Raw genomic sequence first — 21681 nt, 5'->3', positions numbered from 1 at the left:
TAATTATCACAGAGCCCAGATGACTTCTAATCTCTTTTTTACCCAAAATGAGGGAGGGTGCGGTCCAAAATGGGCACTAATGAATTTACAATTTGCTCTTTGGGGAACTTTAATAAAATTACTCCACATAGAAGATTAACGCTGATAAAGTGAACCTCCAAAAAGAACATTTGGTTCCTTTCAATTAGCACCACACAACTGTCAGGAGCTTACAAGGGGGATGTTGAAGTGTTACTTTTTGGGGCAGGGATGGGACTTTCGAGGCAGGAGGGAACGTGGTGCACAGCTCGTCCGTGGCTGTCCCTACACCCCAAAACACAGCCCCACACGGCCAGCAGCCATGGAGGGGAAATGGGGGGCACAGAAACCAACGCCCGTGCCTGCAGACGGTCCCAGCCCTTGGAAGGCTTAAAAGACTTAAAAGGGCTTCTCGCCCATCAGCTTAAAAAAGATCAGACCCTAACACAACGCTTCATCCCGCACCGACCGCAAAAATCTTAATCAACATCTGAAGAGAAGAATCTCAGGATAGCTGTATTTTATTTTTTTGCTGTCTCTGGATAAAATCCATTTATTAAGGCTGCAGGTGCTTTGTGTCCATCTACACTAGAGCAGTTATTCAGCAATAACTGAGTTCGAGGCAGTGGGATTCCTCCAGCTCCTAAGATGCTCCAGTTCCCTCCTCTTAACATCGGGGGAAAGTTTTCCCCCATCAAAACATTTTGCCACCGAGCACCTCTCTACTCTGTGCCACACGAAGCCCTGCTGACGATCGTCACCCGACGTAACTAGTTGCAAAGAGCACACGTATTTGGGTTTTTTTTAAACCCAGCACACAGCAAACACCTTTTAATTCAATTGGTTGAATCGACACAGAGAGATTATTAGTTTTCAGTAAGATTTGATTCAATTAATTAGCCTGAAAATATCAGCACAGCCAGGCAAGCAAAGAAAAACAGAGATAAATCCCTGCCATAGCACTGCTTCATCTTTTAAAGGCAATTAACTCTTAGTTATTAGCTTTTAATTAGGGAATAATAATGACACCATTAATACAGTTTATTATACTTGTCAGCAGACAGCTGTTCCAGATTTTATTATCAGATCTTGGCGGCTTTTGTCTGCTCCCGTGTTTATGGGGGGAAGGCAGCGACTCCCCCGAGCCCTGGCTGGGGGGTCCGCGGGGGAAGCTCCCGGACGCACGGCTCCTGCCAGGCAGGAATCGCCGAGGTCCCTGCTCCGGGCTGGGTCCTCGTCCTCTCGCTGCCGTCGGCGGGAGCTGGCTCTCACCCACGGCCCCTTTCCAAGGAGGGATGCAGAATGAATGCCAGCTCCCTCCGAGACTTCAAAGGAGCCTTACGTAATTCGCAGAGATTTTACTTTTTTGTTGTTTTTTTTAAAAAGCCATCTAAAATGGTTTCTCTCTCGGAGAATTCTGGTGGCAGCAGGATCCAGCCTTGACTGTGCATTTGATGTCTCTCTCACGGGTAATTCTCATGCCTTTCCTGGGGGGGGACGCTGGATCTGCGCCAAAGCTGGTTTTACACCTCGGCTCATAACATCCGAGACGGCATCTGACTCACAAAGCATTTAAGATGCCAAAAAATTTCACTGTTTTATTTTGTTTTCTTCTGAGCTTATCCACCTCTTTGGAAGCGCAGCGTACGTTCAGAGCACAGCAGAGATGATTTGGAAACAAATAATCACTTTAAAGAAAGGAAGCTTTCCGAATGAGTTTAACCAGTCATAATCTCATTCCACCCTACTGCTGGGTGCATGTCACTACGAGACGGCAGCTGCAAAGGGTGGCAGAAATACCATGTAATACTCTTTCTTCTTGCCCCAAATTTACCCTGAAACTGTAAACTTCCAATCCTTCTGTAAGAGTAACCACTACCACATTAGCAGTGGCAAACTGCCTCAAGTTTTCATTGATGCTTTATTATTTCTTTGTCTACTGCGTCACTAAAATAAAATATCCAGAAGGCTCGTAATTACACACGCTGTGGTACGCCCAGCAAACCACATGTTCCCGTTATTTTCACCGTCATCCTTTTTCACTGTGTCCTAGACAGAGTTGTGGGATCTCCCCAACAGAGACTGCAAACCATTTCCAGGGCACAAGCCTGCCTTAACTGTGTTTTATTATTCCTATATGATACTGTCTTAATCCCAATGGTGTGTGCAGGATGCTACTGTAATACAAAAATGCAATGCAATGAATTTCCCTGATTTACTTTGGAGTTAATAAATCACAAAAATACTGAAATAAATAAAAAAAAAAAGTGTAAATTATTGTGTTGGGTTCCACTACCTTCATTTTAACATTTTTCTGCTTGGTCTGCAGGAGCCCTAAGGGAAATACCAGGAGCTTGGAGGAGCTCCTCAGCACCGAAAGCCTGCTCCTGGCAGGCATTTTCCTCCTCCTCACCCAACACGGTGCAGTGAAGTCCCGAGGAAAGAAATTAACCTGGTGTAGGAATAAAGCAGCTGGAAGAACCTATTTGCAATTTGCTACAGGAAAGCAGAGAGCTGTTAAATTGAAAGCAAGGCTGTTCAAAAGAAGAAACTTCCTGCTGAGAAATACATAGAAGTAAGAAGGAAAAGGATGGCAGGATTATAACCGTCGCCATACAGATTTAGGAACTGAGGCACAGAAGAGCGAGATGCTGTACCTAAGGCAGAAGGCAGGACGAGCATCGGCGTCGGGAAACTACATCGGGACGCGGCAGCTCTCGGGGCAGACAGCCCGGCTTGCTCCGGAGCTCGGCTGGGCCTCCCAGGAGCTAATTTTATTCTCGTTTTCACCCCTGCGCTGACAGGGGCTTTGGGTCCCAGGTGCGATGCTGGAGGCGTTTTGCGCGCTTGTGTCGGCACGCAGCTCCCGAACTGTAGAAGTTCGCTATTCCTTCACACTGGTGACTAAGCCTGAATATTTTAGGATAAACTGTTTTAGAGATCTTGGTGCAACTATAGAAACTTCTCAGCTGAGGGTTTTTTTTTTTGTGCTCAGCTGTATCCAGGCAGAAGTTGGGAGAGGAAAACCAACAGACAAATTGATTTCCATCAAACTTTGTCTCCAAAATATATCTGATGCCCAAGATCGCAAGACACATCCACGCTACTTTCCTCCTGTAGCAATAAACAGCTTGAAAAGAGGGTTGTAAGGGAACTATAATTAGTGTTCTGGTAGCACTAGCACTACCGAGAGCTTACGGCAATTCGCCTTTAATTTAAGCGCCATCATTTGAGGTCGTACAGCTGTGCTGGGAGGGAAGAGCCTCAGTCCAGGTCCCCAGAGGAGGAGAGGTTCCTCCTGTTCTTCAGCAAGGAACGTCCATCAGACGCGACCGAAAGGGATCCCCCAAGAGCTCAGTGGCAGGAGAGAATTAACTTACCTGCGACCAGAGCCGTGCACCTTCTCTGTGGGTCCACCTCACCTTCCTGGCGGTCCCAGGCTCAGCCTAGAAGTCGTCCCTGCCCTGTGCAGAGCCGGGGGGTCCATGCCCACGCGGGTGTCCCCCACGGGAACACAACACATCCAAGGCAGGCAAATCTGCAGAGAGGAGTAAACAACAGAACAGTTAATGCTTTGCCTTTCTCGATTCAAACAGGGGATAAGGAAAGAAAACTTGTCCGCAGCCCGGGGGCTGCGGGGAGCGGCCGCGGCTCCGCAGAGCCCAGCTGAAGGCAAGGGGAGCGCAGCCTCTGCCCTGAGCCGCCCGTGCCGACCCCCCGATCCCCATGTCAGTCTTGCGCCAGGGGATTAATTTCTGATTTTACTGCTGCTCTTTATCGGAGAGACAGCTCTGAAAGGCACAAATTTTCTCCCCCACAATGGACCTGTCACCATGACAATTATACTTAATAGCGGCGGTTCAGCCTTGCCTTTCAGGGGTGCTGATTATGGCAGTAAACAGAAGCACATTAGAGAGGTGACAAGGCACTGACAGGCTATATTCACATTGCATCGGGGGCCTGCCAAGGCCCAATCGCGCTGTAGTCTTGACAAAAGAAACCCAAGGGATGTTCCCTTTTATTGGGCTTTCGGTGAGGGGGAGAGGTAGGAGCGTGAGGTTAAAAATACTCTGGTCTAGGAGCAGGAGCAGCCGAGAGAGCCCAGGCTGCAATGGAAACTGCGCAAGGAAAAACCCAGCGTGCCAAGGAAATAGGTTAGCGTTTTGTTTCCCTCTTTGCAGTCGATCACCTGCTGAGAGTGAAATATTGCAGTGATTCTAGCAATTGCTGTAACTAGACACGAAGTTTGGTCTCAGTGCTTTGAGAGTAAATCTTTTAAAAGCAGAAAATGCTGTCCAAAGTCAAGGCAAGCACCTACAAGCGTAAACCGCAGTGGGGTGGGGAGGCTCGATGTCGGGGTTCCCTTCCCAGCTTTATCACAGGGGTGCTGGGAAATCCCTGGGCAATTTTTGAAAAAGGAAGCTTTAATATGGCCCCTGTAATAAGTCAGTGTGCTGCTGCCCATCGCGTTGCAAGACCAGGTCACCTGCAGGTACTTAGCCACTCAGGTCTGAGCATGAACATCTCAATCCCAGCTGGGGAAAAAAAAATGAGGACGTCTCTTACTGCTGAGAAAAACTGCAGAGAAATTAATTTGGACAAAATGGACCAGGTCCTTGACTTGAGAACATCACAGAAGTGAGAGAAATCATAGCATTTAATAAGCAGCCAATTGTTGATGCTCTGAAGTAGTAAAAAATGTTATGATAAATTGTTCCTGTAAAACAGAAACATCCCCAAGCAGTGGGATCTCACAGAAACAGTTGGAATCAGGCAGATTTTTCACTATATGCTGACAAAAATCTCACGCTAATCACCCAACGCAGGACGCAAAGCTACTGGATTGCAGTGTTAATTCCATGTTATATCTGAATCCCAGATTAATCAGATGCACCACTTCTTCAGCCTAGATATTCTCGAGTGGCCCCAAGCTATTAAGATAACAAAAAGAAAATAAACCTCAGCTCTGAGTGGAGACACCAGGAAATCGGACTTGCACAACAGCCCTTCTCCCCATCTCATCGCTTCTCCACATCGAAAATCGTCCAGTGACCCTTCTGCACCTACAATCAACTCAGATTTGATCTTTTTAGTCAGGCAGATGAATCCCTGCTATTCTAAATGGCAGCAGCATCTTGGCTTGTATCATGGGTAACTGACCATTCATTCCTAATCAAAGAAAATTTGCTGTGTTTTCGAGAGATGGCTCGGTTAAATGAAGCAGATGAGCAGTGGATCTGTCCATTTATTTATTTTTAAACCATGATCTGGGACACAGGGGAGGGTATCACTCCTGTTTCAGAGACAGCTTGGCTACGAGCTCATTTGCTGGGGGATATTAGCAGCTGGCATCTGAAATGGCAAGGCCAGGGTATAGAGGTAAGCCAAAGTCAACTGTGCTGAAACACGGCCAAATTCTTATTTATTCCACAGGAAAAGTGGCTAAGCTGCGGTCGCTGCGTAATGCCAAACAATATTTGCAGAGTGACCTTTACGTTTCCCCTCTTGGAAACAAAAAATTTAATTGTTTTGCTCCTCTATTGCCAAATAAATAACTCCCAGTGATTTTCTATTGGTGTGCAAGGAAACCAAGTAGTTATCTTTTTCTGCTATCAAATCTGCCAAATAATTCTAGCTCAACATCTCCAACTCATTCGAGTCTTGGTATTTTGCCAAAGTTGATTTGCCTTTTTTTGTGTGTGCGTGTCTGTGTGCCAGTGCAGTTGTTCACGGGACCAGAAGCAAGAGAGATGACCCGAACGTGGGGCTGGAAATCAGGAACCCCCAGGAACTCCTTCGGAGTGTTTCTGCTGGGATCTCAAGCAATTTGTGCAGTCTTTATTCCTGTTGGCAAGCTCAGGGAGCACTGGCAGGTATCACCTGTACTAGGTACTCTGAAGCAGACAGTGTTTAAATTTCATGGGGTTAAACTCATTCGCAGGGTCTCCTCATTAACCTGTAATGAGATAAAGGGACAAATTGTCCTTCTAACCCAAGAAACATGAAACTAATGTCACGGGAAATAACAAGGGTCGCAAGAGGCACTCGTTAAAGGGACGAATTGTCCTTCTAACCCAAGAAACATGAAACTAATGCCATGGGAAATAACAAGGGTCGCAAGAGGTACTCGTCACGCGGCTCCTCCGAGCAGCCCACGGACAGACAGGCAGGCGAGCGCCCTGGGAAGCGGCAGCAACGTGTCAGACAACGGGAAAGTGTGGAAATAGCTGTACGTAGCTGTTATCACACCTACCTGGTGAGAGGGACAGCTCTGGCACTTGGCAGGTTCCATGCAGACAGTGTTGCTCCTTGCTTTAATCCATCAAAGTACAATCGCATGCCTGAAAGAGCTCTTCTACAAACCCGCACTCTTTCCAACTTGGTCTATTTGCAGGTCAGGATTTTGCAATCATTTAATTATTTCAAAAAGGGTGTAAAAAGTTTATTAGACCACCTTTAGCTATACATAGGGCAGGGAAAAGAAGCCCAAACAAGAAAGCTAACAAGACTTGCCTACTGCAGCACTAGCAAAGGAACCTACTGCAGGAAAGGCTTCACCTTGCGCTGTGAAGAAATTCAAGCCAGAGAGACAACTGACATAAGCAACGTGCTGATCTATCACGGTCGTCCTCTGAGCCCTCAGATGAATGATGCCCACCACCACAGAATACGTGCCCTCATGAGAAATTCCACTAGTTCAACTCCAATTGCTATTAAACTAAAATAGCATGCCCAGATTCAAAGCAAAGTTTCGTTTAAAACGGCTCCTGATTACCTTAAGCTAAAACTCCCGGAGTAAACCACTCCAACCAAAACAAGGGCATTCTTCCAGAAGGGAATTGGACCTGTTTAATGAGTAATTTTATTAAACTGGTGCAATTTGTTCAAGCTGAAGGAGAACTACTGATGAAGAACTAATATGAACAGTGAGGGAAGAGGAACAGAGAAAAATCCCCACAGAATAACCTCAAGAATAGAAGTTCTGCAAAACTGGCCAAAGCACAGATGTCTACAGCATGCAACAAGGTTTTTTCCATCATCTGCTCTTTCCCAAACTGAACAGTCACAGAAGTAAAGCAAAAAAGGAAAGGAGCAAGTACACCAAGGAGGGAGTGCCTGAAAGCCTGTGATGTCCTCCCATGTACAAGCAGTGAAGCTGGAAGCCAGAAGGAGCGGCCGTGAATGGGAAATGGGAAAGCCACAAACTACCATGTGTGAACATGCTCACATAGATCCGCACGCTGGAGATTTGCAGTGACACATTTGCAAGAAGAAATAGGACTAGAAGCTACCACAAGAAGTCATCCAGAGTGAGAGAACCATGACACAGCAAAGGACAAAGCGGTAGACATCTAATCAAGCTTTATGGAAGTTGGGGCTGTCCATTCAGCCCCAACACTAAACAGCCTCATCCCAATCAACACTGCTATTTTTAGTTTTCTAAATAATCCCATCCTTTACAAAGAAAAAAAAAAAATTTATCTCCTCCATTTCTTCTCACCAAGCTAAAGATCTTTCTCCAACCAGACAAGGAATTAATGAATCTCCATCCACTGTTCCACTCTCCAGGCATATGGCAAAAATCTCTGCTGGCCTCAGAGTAGGAATAAGCAGCCTGTTGATCCCCATCTTCTCGTTGCTGCCAGCAATTATCACAAAATGACTTTATTGTGCATGTGACAGTTGGCGACACTAACTCAGGGAGTTTTATCAGCTTCTACGCTACAGGTTTCAAAACATCTGCTTGTGTGAAGGCACCCTGCTGTTCGCCAGCCCAAGTGAGCTGGACTTCTGCGAAGAAGGAAGAAACTGCAGTCCTTTGCGCAAGACAAAGCATCGCATACGAGCGTCTCGTCTCTCCTTTGGCGACCCAGGTCCGTTAACGGCCGAGCCCTAAGCAAAGCACTCTGCGAGGCAGGACCAGAGGCAAGCGCCAGGCGGGAGGGAGCCGCAGAGCAGGCACCGGCGCACGAACACGCTGTGCGGGGCTGGCTGAGAGCAAACCGGCCGGACCGCCCGAGGATGGAGCTGGCACAAATGGAGCACGCGGAGAAGCAAAAGGAGGAAACGGAAACATGCTTTAGTCAGAGATGCAGCTCAACCACGTAGGTTTAAAAGATACACACAACTACACTTTCTCCAGGGATGATAAAGATGTAGAGGTTAGAAGAAGAGGCTAATGAGTTGTGCTCATCTACACTCTTTCATCCAGCCCCGAATGGTACTTAGACAGAGGAAAGCACAGGAAGCAAAGCTCTTCACTACAGCAGTTGTAGTATTCACATCATCTCCCCAAGGACTCCCCAGGCACAGCATAATTTCCTATAACCCTGTATCATCTATATTTTAGTGTAGCAATCTCAGCGAGTAACAGAAACCACGGTGGCTTGGGGGGGGGTCTGTGGAAATGCCTATTCCACCCTGTGAGGCTCTGATAGGGTGACGGAAAGGTTTGATCCTTGCCTTTTGATCACTGATCCAGGCAGTTACTTGGAAGTATGTACTGCTTCTTAAGACATCTTTAAAATTATATTAGTTCTTATTACAGCAATATAGCAGACCTTAAATTCAAAGGTAAGCTTTGAGTGGGTGTAAATTCCAACAGACTTCATATCAGCAGCTTCTTCCCACTAGTATGATTCCTCAGATTATCTCAAGAAAAACTATTAAGCTGCAAAAGACTGGAAATTGGAGATTTCTTTTCTTTCACATAATCTGCAGCATTAGCCTCATACTGCAACAATTGGAGAGGAATTTGTAGGAAAGTATCAGGGCTCAGGATGGGAAATGAAGGTGTTTAAATGAAGAGGATGGGAAATGAAGGTGTTTAAATGAAGGTTCAGGAAGATGCTATTTTAAGAGGTTCAATGTCAGCATGACCTCCAAGGGCTAGAAAGAAAGGCTACTGGAAGGCTATGAAGCAGACTCCAAAAAGGAAGTAGCAAACTGGTGATTTAAAAGATAAAGGATTTTAGAACCACCTCTGGCTATTTAACAACCACAGTTCTCGTGAACAAGCCAGCTAGAGCAAATCCTGGACCTTGGACAAAAATGCACTGCGAGCTTGGTTCTTAATTGTGGGAAGGGGTACAAGGACAGACCTCTTCTCCTGCATGGTCAACAGAGAGGAAGGAAAAGAGCACGTTCTTCTTCATCAGTCTCAGCTTCTCTTGGCTCAGTTTTATCAGTCAGCTTTACCCATTAGATCTGGGAGCCACCTTCTCCTGCAGTACAAAAGACTTTAAACTTAGAAATGAAGAGACTTCAACCCCCCAAAAAGTGTAATTCTGAAGTGCTCAACAGCCTTTAATTCATTATGAACCTAGAGGCAGAGAAAAAATATGCAAAAAATACATCACATCCTTAATCTAGGGGGAGGAAAAAAAAAAAAAATCATTATTTTTATAGCACATCATCAGACACTTACAAATATATTTCACTGGAGGAAGGGAAGGGTAGGAATGTGCATTTCCTATTTCCTTTTCAATAGTCTGATGCACAGAGGCCATCAATATGGTCATTATAGATAATCTGCACAAGTCATTCCTAAACAAAAAGAGGGATTTAAAAATGAACAAAAAGGGAGAACCCCTGCAACAAGGAAGGGCATTCTACAGTTCCAGGTTCACGTTTAAACATAACTCATCATCTGAATATGGGGTGAGGAAACACACTTTGTTTTTACAATATAAATAGTATTTTTAAAAGGTACTACATATGAATACAGTAATGGTGCTATTTCAGTCAGGACTTTAACATGCAGAGGAAATTCCCCATTGCTCACAACCACTCATCCCATCCCACCCTTCCCCTCCCACCTCCAAAAAAAATCCTCTGCTGTTTAAATTCTCTTTCAATTGCTTTAAATATTTCTCTTGTGGCCTGGCAACATTCTTATTCTTTTACACAAGCAAGTTTTCTATTAAATCATGTCTTATCCGACAGGAGACAACTATGTAGGAGTAACAACCGAAGCTTTAAGAACCTTGCCAATTTTTAAAACTTTTATTAGTCTCAGTTTGTTTTTATTCTTGGAGACATCTATTGAAAACGTCAAAAACTCAGAAATAAAAAAACCCTGTTTCAAACGTCTTACACGCACGCGTGCACACACGCAGAGACGCACACACCAATAAAATAACCCGTAGCAGAGGCAGTAAGAAATAAAGGGAACTCCAATTCTCTCAAGGGAGAACAAAAATCAAAATTAAAAAAAAAAAATTGCTTTATTCTATCTCCACTCTTTCACTACGACAGTTTAATACCCATCGAGTCTCTTAAGATGCTAATCTACCATCTGCCAGCCCACAAATCCTTCCCACTTATTCCCTTAAAGATCCAGCTATAGTGTTGCTTAAAAACCTCTCCACAGAACAATGACCACCTAGAAAAGGGGCTTAAAAAGAAAAAAAATAGTAATATTGTCTCTTTCTGTCCAGTAATTTCAGGGAATTAAGTGGAAAAGATTGCTGTGCAGCGTTCTGGATAGCTCTGCTATCTCACAGCGGCTTCTGCCAGCCAAGGCATTGAGGCGAGTGGTACGATGCGCCCTTGCCCCCCTTCACCCAGACATCATGGAAGCCACGTCCCCTTCCCAACTCTGTACTAGGGCCGCCTTTTTCTTTCCCTTTTTCTTTCCCAAAGAGAGTGGAAGACTTTCCAGTGACTTCAGCAGAGTTTGGGATCAGGTTATTTTACAAAACACTGCTCCATAACAGCTCTTCAACCAGAGGTGATTTTCAAGTGTTCAAGTGGGAGCTGCCCACTCAATACTTTAGGATTTGTTTTTGCCTTTAATGCTCGTTGAATTCTCAGTGAACTGAGGCCACTCAAATGAAGGGCTTGCATTCCTCTTCCCCAGGAGTATCTCAAAGGCTCAGTTTTTACTTAAGTAAAGGATGTCACAACAATCAAAGATGTTTGGGGAATTTCTTCTTTAATAGAATAAAAGAAAAACATACAAACACCTCCCAGGCTTCTGTCATGGAATGATTCTCACAACTGTAAGGAGCACAACTCAAAAAAAAAAAAAAAAGAAGAAGAACAAAACCAAACCAACAAAAACAAAACAAAAAAACCCACCCAAAAACAAAGAAAAGAAAAAAGTTCCTATGGGAGACATGCCTACCAGAGAGCTAGAGCAATCCCTCGATGCTCTAAGTCTGCAGTGGGGAAGGGGGATGGCTCGTAAAGGAACTAACACAAGAAGCAGCAACAGAACACTTGCCAAAACTGAGTGGCATATTGTAACTGAAAGCCATGCTGATTTTTAACTAGAAAGCAACTGTGATGGCAAAGATGGGGAAGGAAGATGACAAGAATGACCAAAACCTGGCCATTTCTTCCCTAGGTCCCTTCCCGGTGACATGGCAGAAATGCACATATCTATCACATGTCTTTAAGTGAACTAACGGTAAGAAACATCCCAGCTATGAAACATTTCTTTCCCCATCTTCCCCAGCTTACAAAGAAGATAGTGTTTCTTTACAAAAAAGAACCCAGAACTTTCCAGGACATCTGCTCTTGCTCTCTCTCTCTCCCCGCCGTAATATTAGTCGTCACATTTCATTGGGGGGAGGGGGGAGGATGTTGTTTATTTTCTGTTTTAAAGCCATAAGCTAGAAAAATGTTTTGTCGAAACTTTTGTTTTCCTATTTTTGTTTGCTTTTTTTTTTTAATAATGCTCATTTATAGAAAACTTCACAAAGGTGACGTCTATGTACAGAAAACACAATTCCAAAGGCTGCTTCAGTAGTCAATGTAATAGCACCTTTAAAGACAAAAGAGTTTGACATATTTTAAAAAGTCATTTTGTCAAATTTTAACCCTTTCCAAGCCTCACAAAAAGGAGCCAGTCGCAAAGCTCCATTAGTACAAACTCTTCCAAAGTCTCTGCGTGAAATGCTGTCTGAAGGTTTTTCAAGCTCCCTACTCTATTGGTCAGCAACGTCTGGCAAAGTAGAGGTAGCGTGCAGCCAGACAGGATTTTCTTGCCGTCCAAACAAAGAGTAGATGAAAGAAATTCGCAGCAGGCTATTGCACAAAGATGGTCTTCTATTCCACAGTTTCCTGGTTATTTTTCCGTAGGCTTGAAAAGGGTTAATTTAATATTTTTATTTAATCCTGGTTAAAACATGTTGCTCTGAGTTCCGGGCTGGTACTGTGTCTGCAACAGGCTCTCCATAAAGGCCAAGTAATCTGGGTTTTGTCCGTATTCTTCGGGATTTCTTGAATTCCCCAGCCGGGGGCGCTTGGCTGCTCTCACTTCATCTCCCGAAAATACATCTTCCTGAGGGGCCCCAGTGCTGAGGGACTGCAGGAGACACGAAAGTACAAGCATTAGAGGCACAGCGGGAAAACCGGGAGAGACGCGGGTGCAAACGGTGGAGCACGCCTGCACAACAAGACAGCAGGGATAGCAAGCGAACAATTTGGTTCAGAGTATTTCTGTAGGAAAAAAATGAACTCCGAAACATGTAAAGCACACGGCTGAAATTAAAAATTCTGGGCTTCTGAAACCAAACTGGAAAGAGAAACCCTCAAGTTGCCTTCCTTCTGTTTCCAAGTATCTTTCTCTTCAGCTCCTGCCTTGCCAATTCTCTGTTTACTCCTATCCTCCTCTGCCTCTTCAGGTTATTCAATTCCTAGTAGAAGGCACAGAGGAAAGTGGGGCTTCCCTAATGTCTTTAAAACAAAAAAGACCCAAAGAAAGCATTTGGGGATCACTGTACAAACAATTGCTTCTGTTCGTCCTGCTCTTACACTCTCAAATGAGATGCATTCCTTGGTAGAAATTATTATCTCCTATCGCTTTGTTCCGTTGTTTGCTGTTCTACAGTAAAGCACCGTGAGCATCATTTCCACAGAGCATAGTCTAACACTTCTGGCAGCAGCAAGTACATGAGAAAAGCCTTAGCTTTCAACCAGACTTGAACTTTTTATTCACTTTCCAGCTTGCATTTCTTTCTCTGGAACTTGCATTTCTTTCTCTGGTTATAAAGCCTGACGTCTCCACTCCAGAGAATGTATTTCTTTCCAACTCCTGTATTTCAGGTCTTCAATACATTGTCTTTATTATTAGACAAGCTTAAATAAACTCAAATATTGTGCAGATCCTAGAAATTAATTCTAGGGTGTTTCTTTGCCACCAACAGTCTTTCAAGGATAACAAGGTAAATTATTATTAACCTCCAAAATTTATGCCATGAGGTCTTATTGAGATAAACAACCTCAAACAAGATGGAGAAGCCATCCAGAGCTACGTTTCAGAAAGCTATGTTTCAGAAAGCATTTTACAAGTATTTTTTTGGTAAAACACGCATAAGCAAACAAAAGTTTCCTCCGAATTGTCATCAGTTCTTCCACAGAATTGCCTGTCACCAGGCTGTTTCTGACGACGTGCATCTCGCATGTCTGCTAGCAGCCACAGATTCACAGGGTCAGGGAACCACTGGTTTAACTTGGCCCAGCAATTCATATATTCTTAAGGGAAGGTTTTTGTCTTGTAAAAGAGACAGAAGCCCACAACCTTATCACAGGTTAACTCTGTGGATCCGTCCCTGTCCTGCAGTGGCTGACATAACAGACATTTAGAATGAAGAAGAAAACTGTATTCTCAATTTGCATAGAAACCAGCCTCATCATTTGTTTAAATGAGATGGCTTTAAAGGTTAATGCACCAGGTTTGAAAATACCCAGCAAGCCTGGAACTAAAAAACCTAAGAAATAAATCCCTCATATTTTCTAGGCTCAATAATTCCATTGTATGCAGTTGAAGACAGCCTGATCTTTTAGAGAAGAGCTAGGTTCTAAATCTCCTATTTGGTGAGAAACAGGGGTTTGGTCCCATGTAGCTAATCAGTTCTCCAGAAAGCACTTAGCTGTAGACCAATTCACCTCACTTCTGATGAAAGGCAGTACTCAGACAGAACGGCAGTCCAGATAATTACATTCATATGGTGTAAAATGATATGAACATAATCTTTTAACCAGAGAAAACAAAAATCAGATCTGAACATGTGAAAGGGAAAATCATTTAAATGCTTCTCAGGCATTTACATCAAGGATTTCTTCTACTCTACGTATTTTGGGAATGACAAGTGGTTTTACAGCCACAGAAATTGGAGGCTGCATTCACCTAATGTCTAAACAATATGCTAAGAAAATGCAAATGAGTACTGCAAAGTCACAGCCATTCTGCTGTTTCTGTTAGTTTGATACCCACCAGGCGAGACTTCACTCTCTTGGGAAGCTCTTCCTCCAAGGTATAAATATCACCACGCTTTACCATTAGTTGGGAACCATCTTCAAACTCGACCTATAGAGCAGGCAGAAGATGAAATAAGAACTTGGCCTCCACATTTACAGTTCCTCAACAGTCCACTCCCAGACTATGCCACATACGGTCCCTTCAGGGGAATACCAAGGAGCATCAGGGGCCAGCTCCCATGGACGATCCCGTTCTTGGCACTGCACGTCTCTAGGATTGCTGCAGAATGAGCATCCCTAAGCTGTTTTAAGGATGCTTTACCCAAAAAGTGCTGGTTTCAGTGCTGCTCAGGCACCCCTGTCTTACTGGCCCAAGTGGTTTCATTCAGTGCTCCTGTGGATCCTAAAAGGTCTATACTACATCTGGACCAGCACCTCTGCTCCCTCCTCCCAGTCAGAGCACTAGAGATTTCCACTGATTTTTGATTCAAATCCTGAAAAAAAGAAGCTTTTCACTTACAATAAAAGGCAGCCCTTTATTCAGGCAATATGGTAATACGAATTTCTTTCATCTTAAACAAAGCATTTTCACACGTCATAAGGAAAAAACTCCAGCTACTAAAATACATTTGTATTTTAACAAGCAGAAATAGTCAGCCAGGTACAAAAAAACAGTGGTAACTCCTCACGTCAAACCTTTTTTGCTAAGCACTGATTATACCATGAATTATGCATCAGATGTTACAGGAATGTTTATTCATGGAAATGTGCATATAAAAATGCTAGAACTATTAAAAGTTTTTAAGAGACTCTCATTTCCTTTGCTCAAGACTGATTACGCTTTTCTGGATAATGCAGAAGGACATACAGCACAGCTTAATATGGGATGTCAGGTTCAGACTGGACAAATTCAGAAGGAAGAAAGCATCTGTGCTCTGAACAACTCCTCCTGCGCTGCCCAGGTCTTGCAGCTCATCAGTTATGCAAGCTCAGCGATGCCTGCTGAGGTCCCTTAACTGAGCAGCATATATCAGCTGGAGTAACTATGCAGGTGGGAGAACAGGCTTTGAAAGACCAGCTCTGCTGAGCCCTGCTGAGGTGGTTTAAGATGCTACCGGTCCCATTGACTCCCTGGTTTTACAGAGCACCACTACCATAACAGAGTCAGAAGGGAACATAAACTACCAAGTTTAACAGCCGAGGCGCACACAGATTGCTGTCTGCCATTTCCACTACGCGAGCTCAACTCCTAGTAGAAAGGCAGGGTTTGCAACTGAGGGCAGTGCCATCTTAAACTATCACGGAGTGGTTGGACCTTGTTTATTTAAGTTCCAGGTTACTGATATGGGTTAGACCCCGTTATGAACACACATTAGAGCAAGTTACAAGACAGTCATTTGGGCTCAATTTTTTTAAAAATATACACATTTAATCTTAGCACACAAAATACAGAGACTGAGAGATGTGAACTGGGAAGCTACTGTAAAATAAGACGAGTTTAAAATGCAAAAGCTAATCCATGCTGTCTTCCTATGAACACACTTATGAACACACATATGAACACACATATGAACACACTTCCTATGAACACACATAACAAAACTGTTTCTGTGGTTTTAAATATAATCTTATTCCAAAACAGATAGAAGAGATGCACCATAAGTACTGAAAAAATATCTACATAGGGAACCAATGTGGAAAGCTCTTCAGGCTGTTTTCCCCATGGAGAAGAGCTTTACTTATAGGTAACTGCATGATTTGAAAAACACGGACTCCTCGTGCATATTTTTCTGTCATCTGGCACTATCAGTGGAATAGCTTATTTCAAATTATTGTACCTTGGAGAAATCAATGACAATTTCCTATACTGTGATTAAACTGGAAAGCATGCATAACAATAGATCTTTATGGAACTATATATTGTATTTATTCATAACCAGGGTCACCTCAGATCACATCTTCTCTGAAGCAGTTAACATCCATTATACACACCAAAAAGACCGTTAACTGACAACGTGGATTACTGTGCTCTTCGCACACATATGTGAAACACTCTGCGTAGAAAGGACAGAAACCAGAACCCCATTTCAAACAAATGCAAGATATGGGACTTCCTTTGCCTTTTGTCCAGAGGCATTAATCTCTTAAAAATAACAATTATTTGCAAATTTCAGCATATATTTTTCAAAAGGATGTGCACAAAGTATACTTTCCAAATCACTATAATTGTCAAGTTCTCGGTGCCATTCAAAAAGGATTTAATCAAATGAATGTACTGCATTTTATAAAGCCTTCTGTGCTGAAATACTAACACTATGTACCAGGTTAAATCCTCCTTTACTGACTATGACAACCTTCCGCAAACAAAAATCCCATACAAGGAACAGACTCAAAGACAAAACCACAACTGGCTGCTGTTTTTCTCACCTTAAAAACGAAGATGGTGAGAGTGTGCGAGACTAGAGATTGAAGGTTTCTAATTCCTCACACAACAGCACCAGGACATTATTCCCACATGCTGCTGCTCCACAAAGTACCTTCCCAAGACCAGAGGATTATTCCCCCCCTTGAAGTAGTCTTCTGACCCATTGTTTCCCTTACTTCCTCTCAAAGCATCGAGATAAGTTGTAATTATGTAGACGTTGACTCATGGGGAACTACAGACGACAAGCTCAGCTCCAGCCATAGGACAGCCATCACAGTAGTTCGAGGAGGTCACTTTTGACCTGAGTCAGATCTGAGCTATAAGCAACAGGGCAAATTTATTTTATATTTTAAAAGCAGATACAGTCTAGACATATGTCTATCCATATATCCACATTCTGCCACAGAAAATCTTTACCCTGATCCTATTTTAACAGTATATTTCTCTTTAGACTACCAGCAGTATTAATTTCAGAAGGCAAATCTCCCTTTATGACCAGAGCAAGCATTCAACACTCGTGAGCTATACAATTCAAGCAACAATCAGACATGTTGACATGAAGTACATGGGTACTCCTCCATACTCACCTGGTAAACCTGACTGATCTGGGCTGCAATAAACTTGGCCTTATAGATGATTCCATCCGTCCACTGCAGTTGAACCAACTCACCCTCTGGAGGGGGTCCCATTTGGATGCAGTCTCTGCTCTGAAGACATAGAGTGAAAGAGGTCAGACAGCCAACACCAACAAAGCTCAAGAACTAAGTAAAGAGGTGCGTTAAAATCACTGCTCAAGGAAGTTGCTACATAACATTATAATTAAGAAAGTTTTTGCGCTCGTGATTAATTGCAGTCATCTCAAACAAAACCATTAACCAGAAATAAACACTGGCACCTCCTTCTGGTGACAGTACTCAGTTCTAGGAAATCTCTCATTACAAATCCCAAAACATCAGATCTCCTGTATCAACAAAAACACGCGGGGTGACCTGCTCTGTTTCACATGGTGAATCAATGGCACAATCAGGAAGAGAACGCATGAGTTGACAAGTCAGCCTCTTCTAGACATTCTTCTATTAAGTGAATTCCCTATTTTGAACCAGAAGTGCTTACAGACAATCGGCTTCCCCCATGAATCACACTTGTCAGTTGAAAAATAAGAGATTATTCAACCACAAAACAAATAGGATGCAACTTAAAACAAACATTGCTTTCTCTTAAGTCATAGGCATATAGCAAAATCACATCTTCGTAAAGGAACAAAAAAAATGAAATGAGATAATGTCATAAACAAGAAGAACAGTAATGAAGAGCAGTATGAGTTTTTCTATGCCAGCAGCAACTTTACTTTTTTTTTGTTTTAAGTTTTACTTTGTTGTTCCACCCCAAAGCGCATGGAAGAGGAATGCACACATTACATTTTGTACTCATCTATAACGGTAATAGTCTCCACAGAGAGCTGCTTACAATAATGCTTTCTGGGTAAACGTTGTCACTGTATGAACCATCATCAAAGTTTACTTCATAGAAAGTCTGTGTTGTCATGCCAATCACTTTACATCTGTAGTAGAGTCCATTCCGGTTCTTTGTGATCACAGTCTGTCCAAGGGTCACCTCCCTTCGAAACGGAATCTGTGTTATAGAGAAAAAGGGAATAATTTGCAATTTGCAATCATAAAAGCTGCTTCAAAAATATAGGTGCAGAGAAACTGTTCTCCAAAAAAAAAAAAAACAAACCCCAACAAAAAACCCAAAACCAAAAAAAACAAACACTAAAAACCAAACCAAAACCAACCAACCAAAAAAACCCCAAACCCCAAACAAAAAACATACATTCTGGTTAGCTGCTTTGTGTTTGAAGCAAGTGATGGACACCACATAGGGCCAGTCATCCGGCTCCATGGGCACGCCGGCTGCGTGTGCACAGGTCACATGGAAGGATGTGGAGCAGTGCTCATACGAGCACTGGATGCAGGCACCAGACACTTTCTTCATCCGTTTCCGACAGTACACGCATTTCTGAAAGGAAACACAGGTCGGCGTTATGCAGGCGGTCAACAGCAGCTTCAACGCAACGTATGGCACCCTGTTACCTGATGTGGGGGAAAAGTCTGTATCGTTAGTGTCTAGGGCCTAGAAGCCACAGACAAAAATGGTGACGTTTGCTGCTGAGAGGTCAAGTCCAACACTTCCAGAATTGCCTATATACACTTGCCTAGAATCACTCATAAGCCAAGAAACTACAGCAGATACTAACTTATCATTCCCTTGAACACGACGACATCTACCAGTAACTCAGCCCTCCAGAACCATGCTGGACAGTGAAGCAGACTTAAATCCAATTTGAGACTGTGTTCACTGGAGGGCTGAGAAAAAGGGAGGGCAAAACAGGCACACACACATCAGTGTTATTGGAGAACTGCTACAACTCAATACTAGTCCTCCTTAGATAAATGAAATGTACCTATGTTAATTCAAACAGCAGCTGGTTCTTCACAGATACACTGCTAGAAAATAATGTTTTCATTTTTTGAAAGAACAGAACGCAGAATAACTGTGTGATAATTTGTTCTGTTATATTTAATGGAACATTATACCTATTAGATCTAATAGAATATAATTTTATATAATGGAACAACAATATTGAATGTTTATTTTACACACATAAACATATCAAGTGTAAATATTTTATTGGTATCCATGTCAGATTAGCTATTGTAGATAACTCAGTCACTGTTCTGCAAACAGAAGAAATAAAAACATTGTACCAAACACCAGAATTATAGGGGGGAAAAAGGTATGAAATCTTTCAGTATTTTTTAGACTCATTTTCTGCAAAGCAGATCCAGTCATTAGGCTAATCTAATGAGACAGCACTTAGGGGGGACAGGTAATCAACTTAAGATGTGGCGACTACTTTAAAAAGAAATCTAAATTTTTTTAAAACTAAAAATCATAAGCTGTATGGCACTATAGACTTGGCAGCAAGCATTAGGTGCCAGTGGGAAACGAGATACATTTCCTCATTGCCTAACAGCACCAAATTCTTGTTTCCAGCCCCTCAGAAATACAGAAGACCAGGTTTTGGGAATCCCAACCTGAAGAAATTCAAGTTGGACACCTGCATAACGTTTCCAGGGGACTATCTGGAAACACCATTCTTAGCTTTTAACATTTGAAGTCTAGGGAATCTGTCACTGATGGATGGCAGCTCCTTTACCTTAGCTGAGGCTTGGACAAGGCAAATCAAGGAAAAATTAGTATCACACCCATGAGATGAACATGCATTTTACTTGTCAGAATGAACAGCTCATATAAATAAAATCCTGAGATATATTATATGCCCATGAATCTGACTAAACAGTTATGTAATTTATTTATTACAAAGAAATAATTTCCACATATAAGGAGGAACAGAGGAAAGCAGTAATTTTTAGTGCCCATTTCAGATGACCATCTCCAATGCACATTACACTGGTTTGCTCCAGCCACTGCCCCCCAGGTTTGACCGCCTGCTTCCCTCCCAATCCATCATCTAAACATAAATGTCCTATAAACATACTATGATACTATGAATGACGGATTCTTTTTGTCTCTGCAGCGTCTGATATTAAACAGAGCCTTTCTTCCCCTCTTTCACTCTTCATGGCCTCTCATTTACCTCACTCCCATTAAAGCAGCGCTCAAAGTATGCAACATTACAGGACACATGACCTAAACTGTAAGATCTGTATGAATTACTACATCCCACGGGATTAGAAACGTATCGTAATCTGCTCAATATCACACAATAAGCCAATACAACCCCCAGAAGTACAAATTCACTCTGCTTCTAGGTCTGAGCTAACTTAAAAGCGTACCCTCAAAAATATTAAGAGTGGCATCATATTCTAAACTGTCCAGTAAATGCAAAATAAGAATTGCCAAATTTCAATGTTACGTTTTATTTGTGTTATCATAGCTAAGAGCCAGGGCCCCATGGCGCTAGCTACAACGCATTGCCAAGACAAATAAAAGACCATTCCTTCTCCGAAGAGTATTTCTCTTTTCCTTGAAAGCAAAACATGCAAAAGAAAGGGAGATGCATTCTTCCCAATTTCCGTGCAACATCACCCCTCCCTGACTGGGGTCTGCCCCACATGTGTGAAATAAGCCAGATTCACTTCCTGTGAATTAACTGAAGTCAGTATGTTTACACCAAAAATTAATTTGGCCTATTTACTTACACTAACAAAAGCCAGGAAATTCAACGCCAGGGCCTTAGTGTTGCCAGAATGTGTTTTTTAGTATTTAATAAGCTATGCCTTTATCGCCCTGTAAACCATGTTCAAAAGCTAGATAAGCACCACAGCAAAGAGCACAGCAGGAACACGGCACTGAAAGCAAGTCAATAGCAATGAGATCTCATTATTAAACTGTCAATACCTAATTCTCCTGCCAGCAGGGACAACTGCTGATATACAGTGTGCTCAATACTGCCTCACAAGGGAGCATTAACCCTCCAGTATCAGGAATCTGCCTTTTTTGATGCAAACAGGATTCTTCCAAGCCAGAAGGATTAGCATGCACCTCATGACACGCCAGTGGCAAGACAAACTCCTTGTAACAGGCAAAAGAGCTACACCAAGGGAATATTCAGAGCAAATATGATCAAAGGAAAAAGCAAAATGGGAGCTACAGTGAGACTGAAATGTAGAAGATGGTGGAAGGAGTGAAAATGTAGAAGATCTGGAATTGTGGAAGATGGGATGGACAGAAGCGCCGGTGCCAAGTGCTGTGGTAAAGCAGCACATGTAGATTTCATGGTATTTTCTGTGGGAGGGGAGGTAGCAGGAAGAGAGAAGGTCTAAAGCACCGGAGAAAAATCTTCAGAATAAATGCACGCCAGAGAGCCGGGTCATAGCTGAGAGTAAGAAATGGGCTGTCTCCTGCATGATGAACACTGCAATTCATTTACTCTGCTAAGGAATGACAGCTAATTATTCCAAATTTCTACGTCATAAATAATTTACGCACACAGGCCTGTAATA

The 21681-nt window shown here is 42.8% G+C and overlaps 1 protein-coding gene across 3 annotated transcripts in view; it reads right to left on the bottom strand.

Moving 5' to 3' along the window:
* Window positions 1-9835: 9835 nt before the first annotated feature.
* KDM4B (lysine demethylase 4B) overlaps window positions 9836-21681 on the bottom strand; it is a 94557-nt gene continuing 82711 nt past the window's right edge. For all 3 annotated transcript variants that reach the window (XM_072845110.1, XM_072845108.1, XM_072845109.1), the window contains 5 exons: window positions 18485-18670; window positions 18119-18283; window positions 17239-17358; window positions 14243-14335; window positions 9836-12331 (listed from right to left, as the gene is read on the bottom strand). In XM_072845110.1, coding sequence (XP_072701211.1) covers window positions 12146-12331; window positions 14243-14335; window positions 17239-17358; window positions 18119-18283; window positions 18485-18670 — 750 coding nt within the window. In that variant the 3' untranslated portion in view covers window positions 9836-12145. The remainder of the gene's footprint in view (window positions 12332-14242; window positions 14336-17238; window positions 17359-18118; window positions 18284-18484; window positions 18671-21681) is intronic.

Source organism: Ciconia boyciana, chromosome 24 (assembly GCF_034638445.1).
Source record: "Ciconia boyciana chromosome 24, ASM3463844v1, whole genome shotgun sequence".
Classification (NCBI taxonomy): Eukaryota; Metazoa; Chordata; class Aves; order Ciconiiformes; family Ciconiidae; genus Ciconia; species Ciconia boyciana.
Note: the sequence above shows the minus strand (reverse complement) of the source record. Positions and strands in the feature narration are given on the sequence as shown.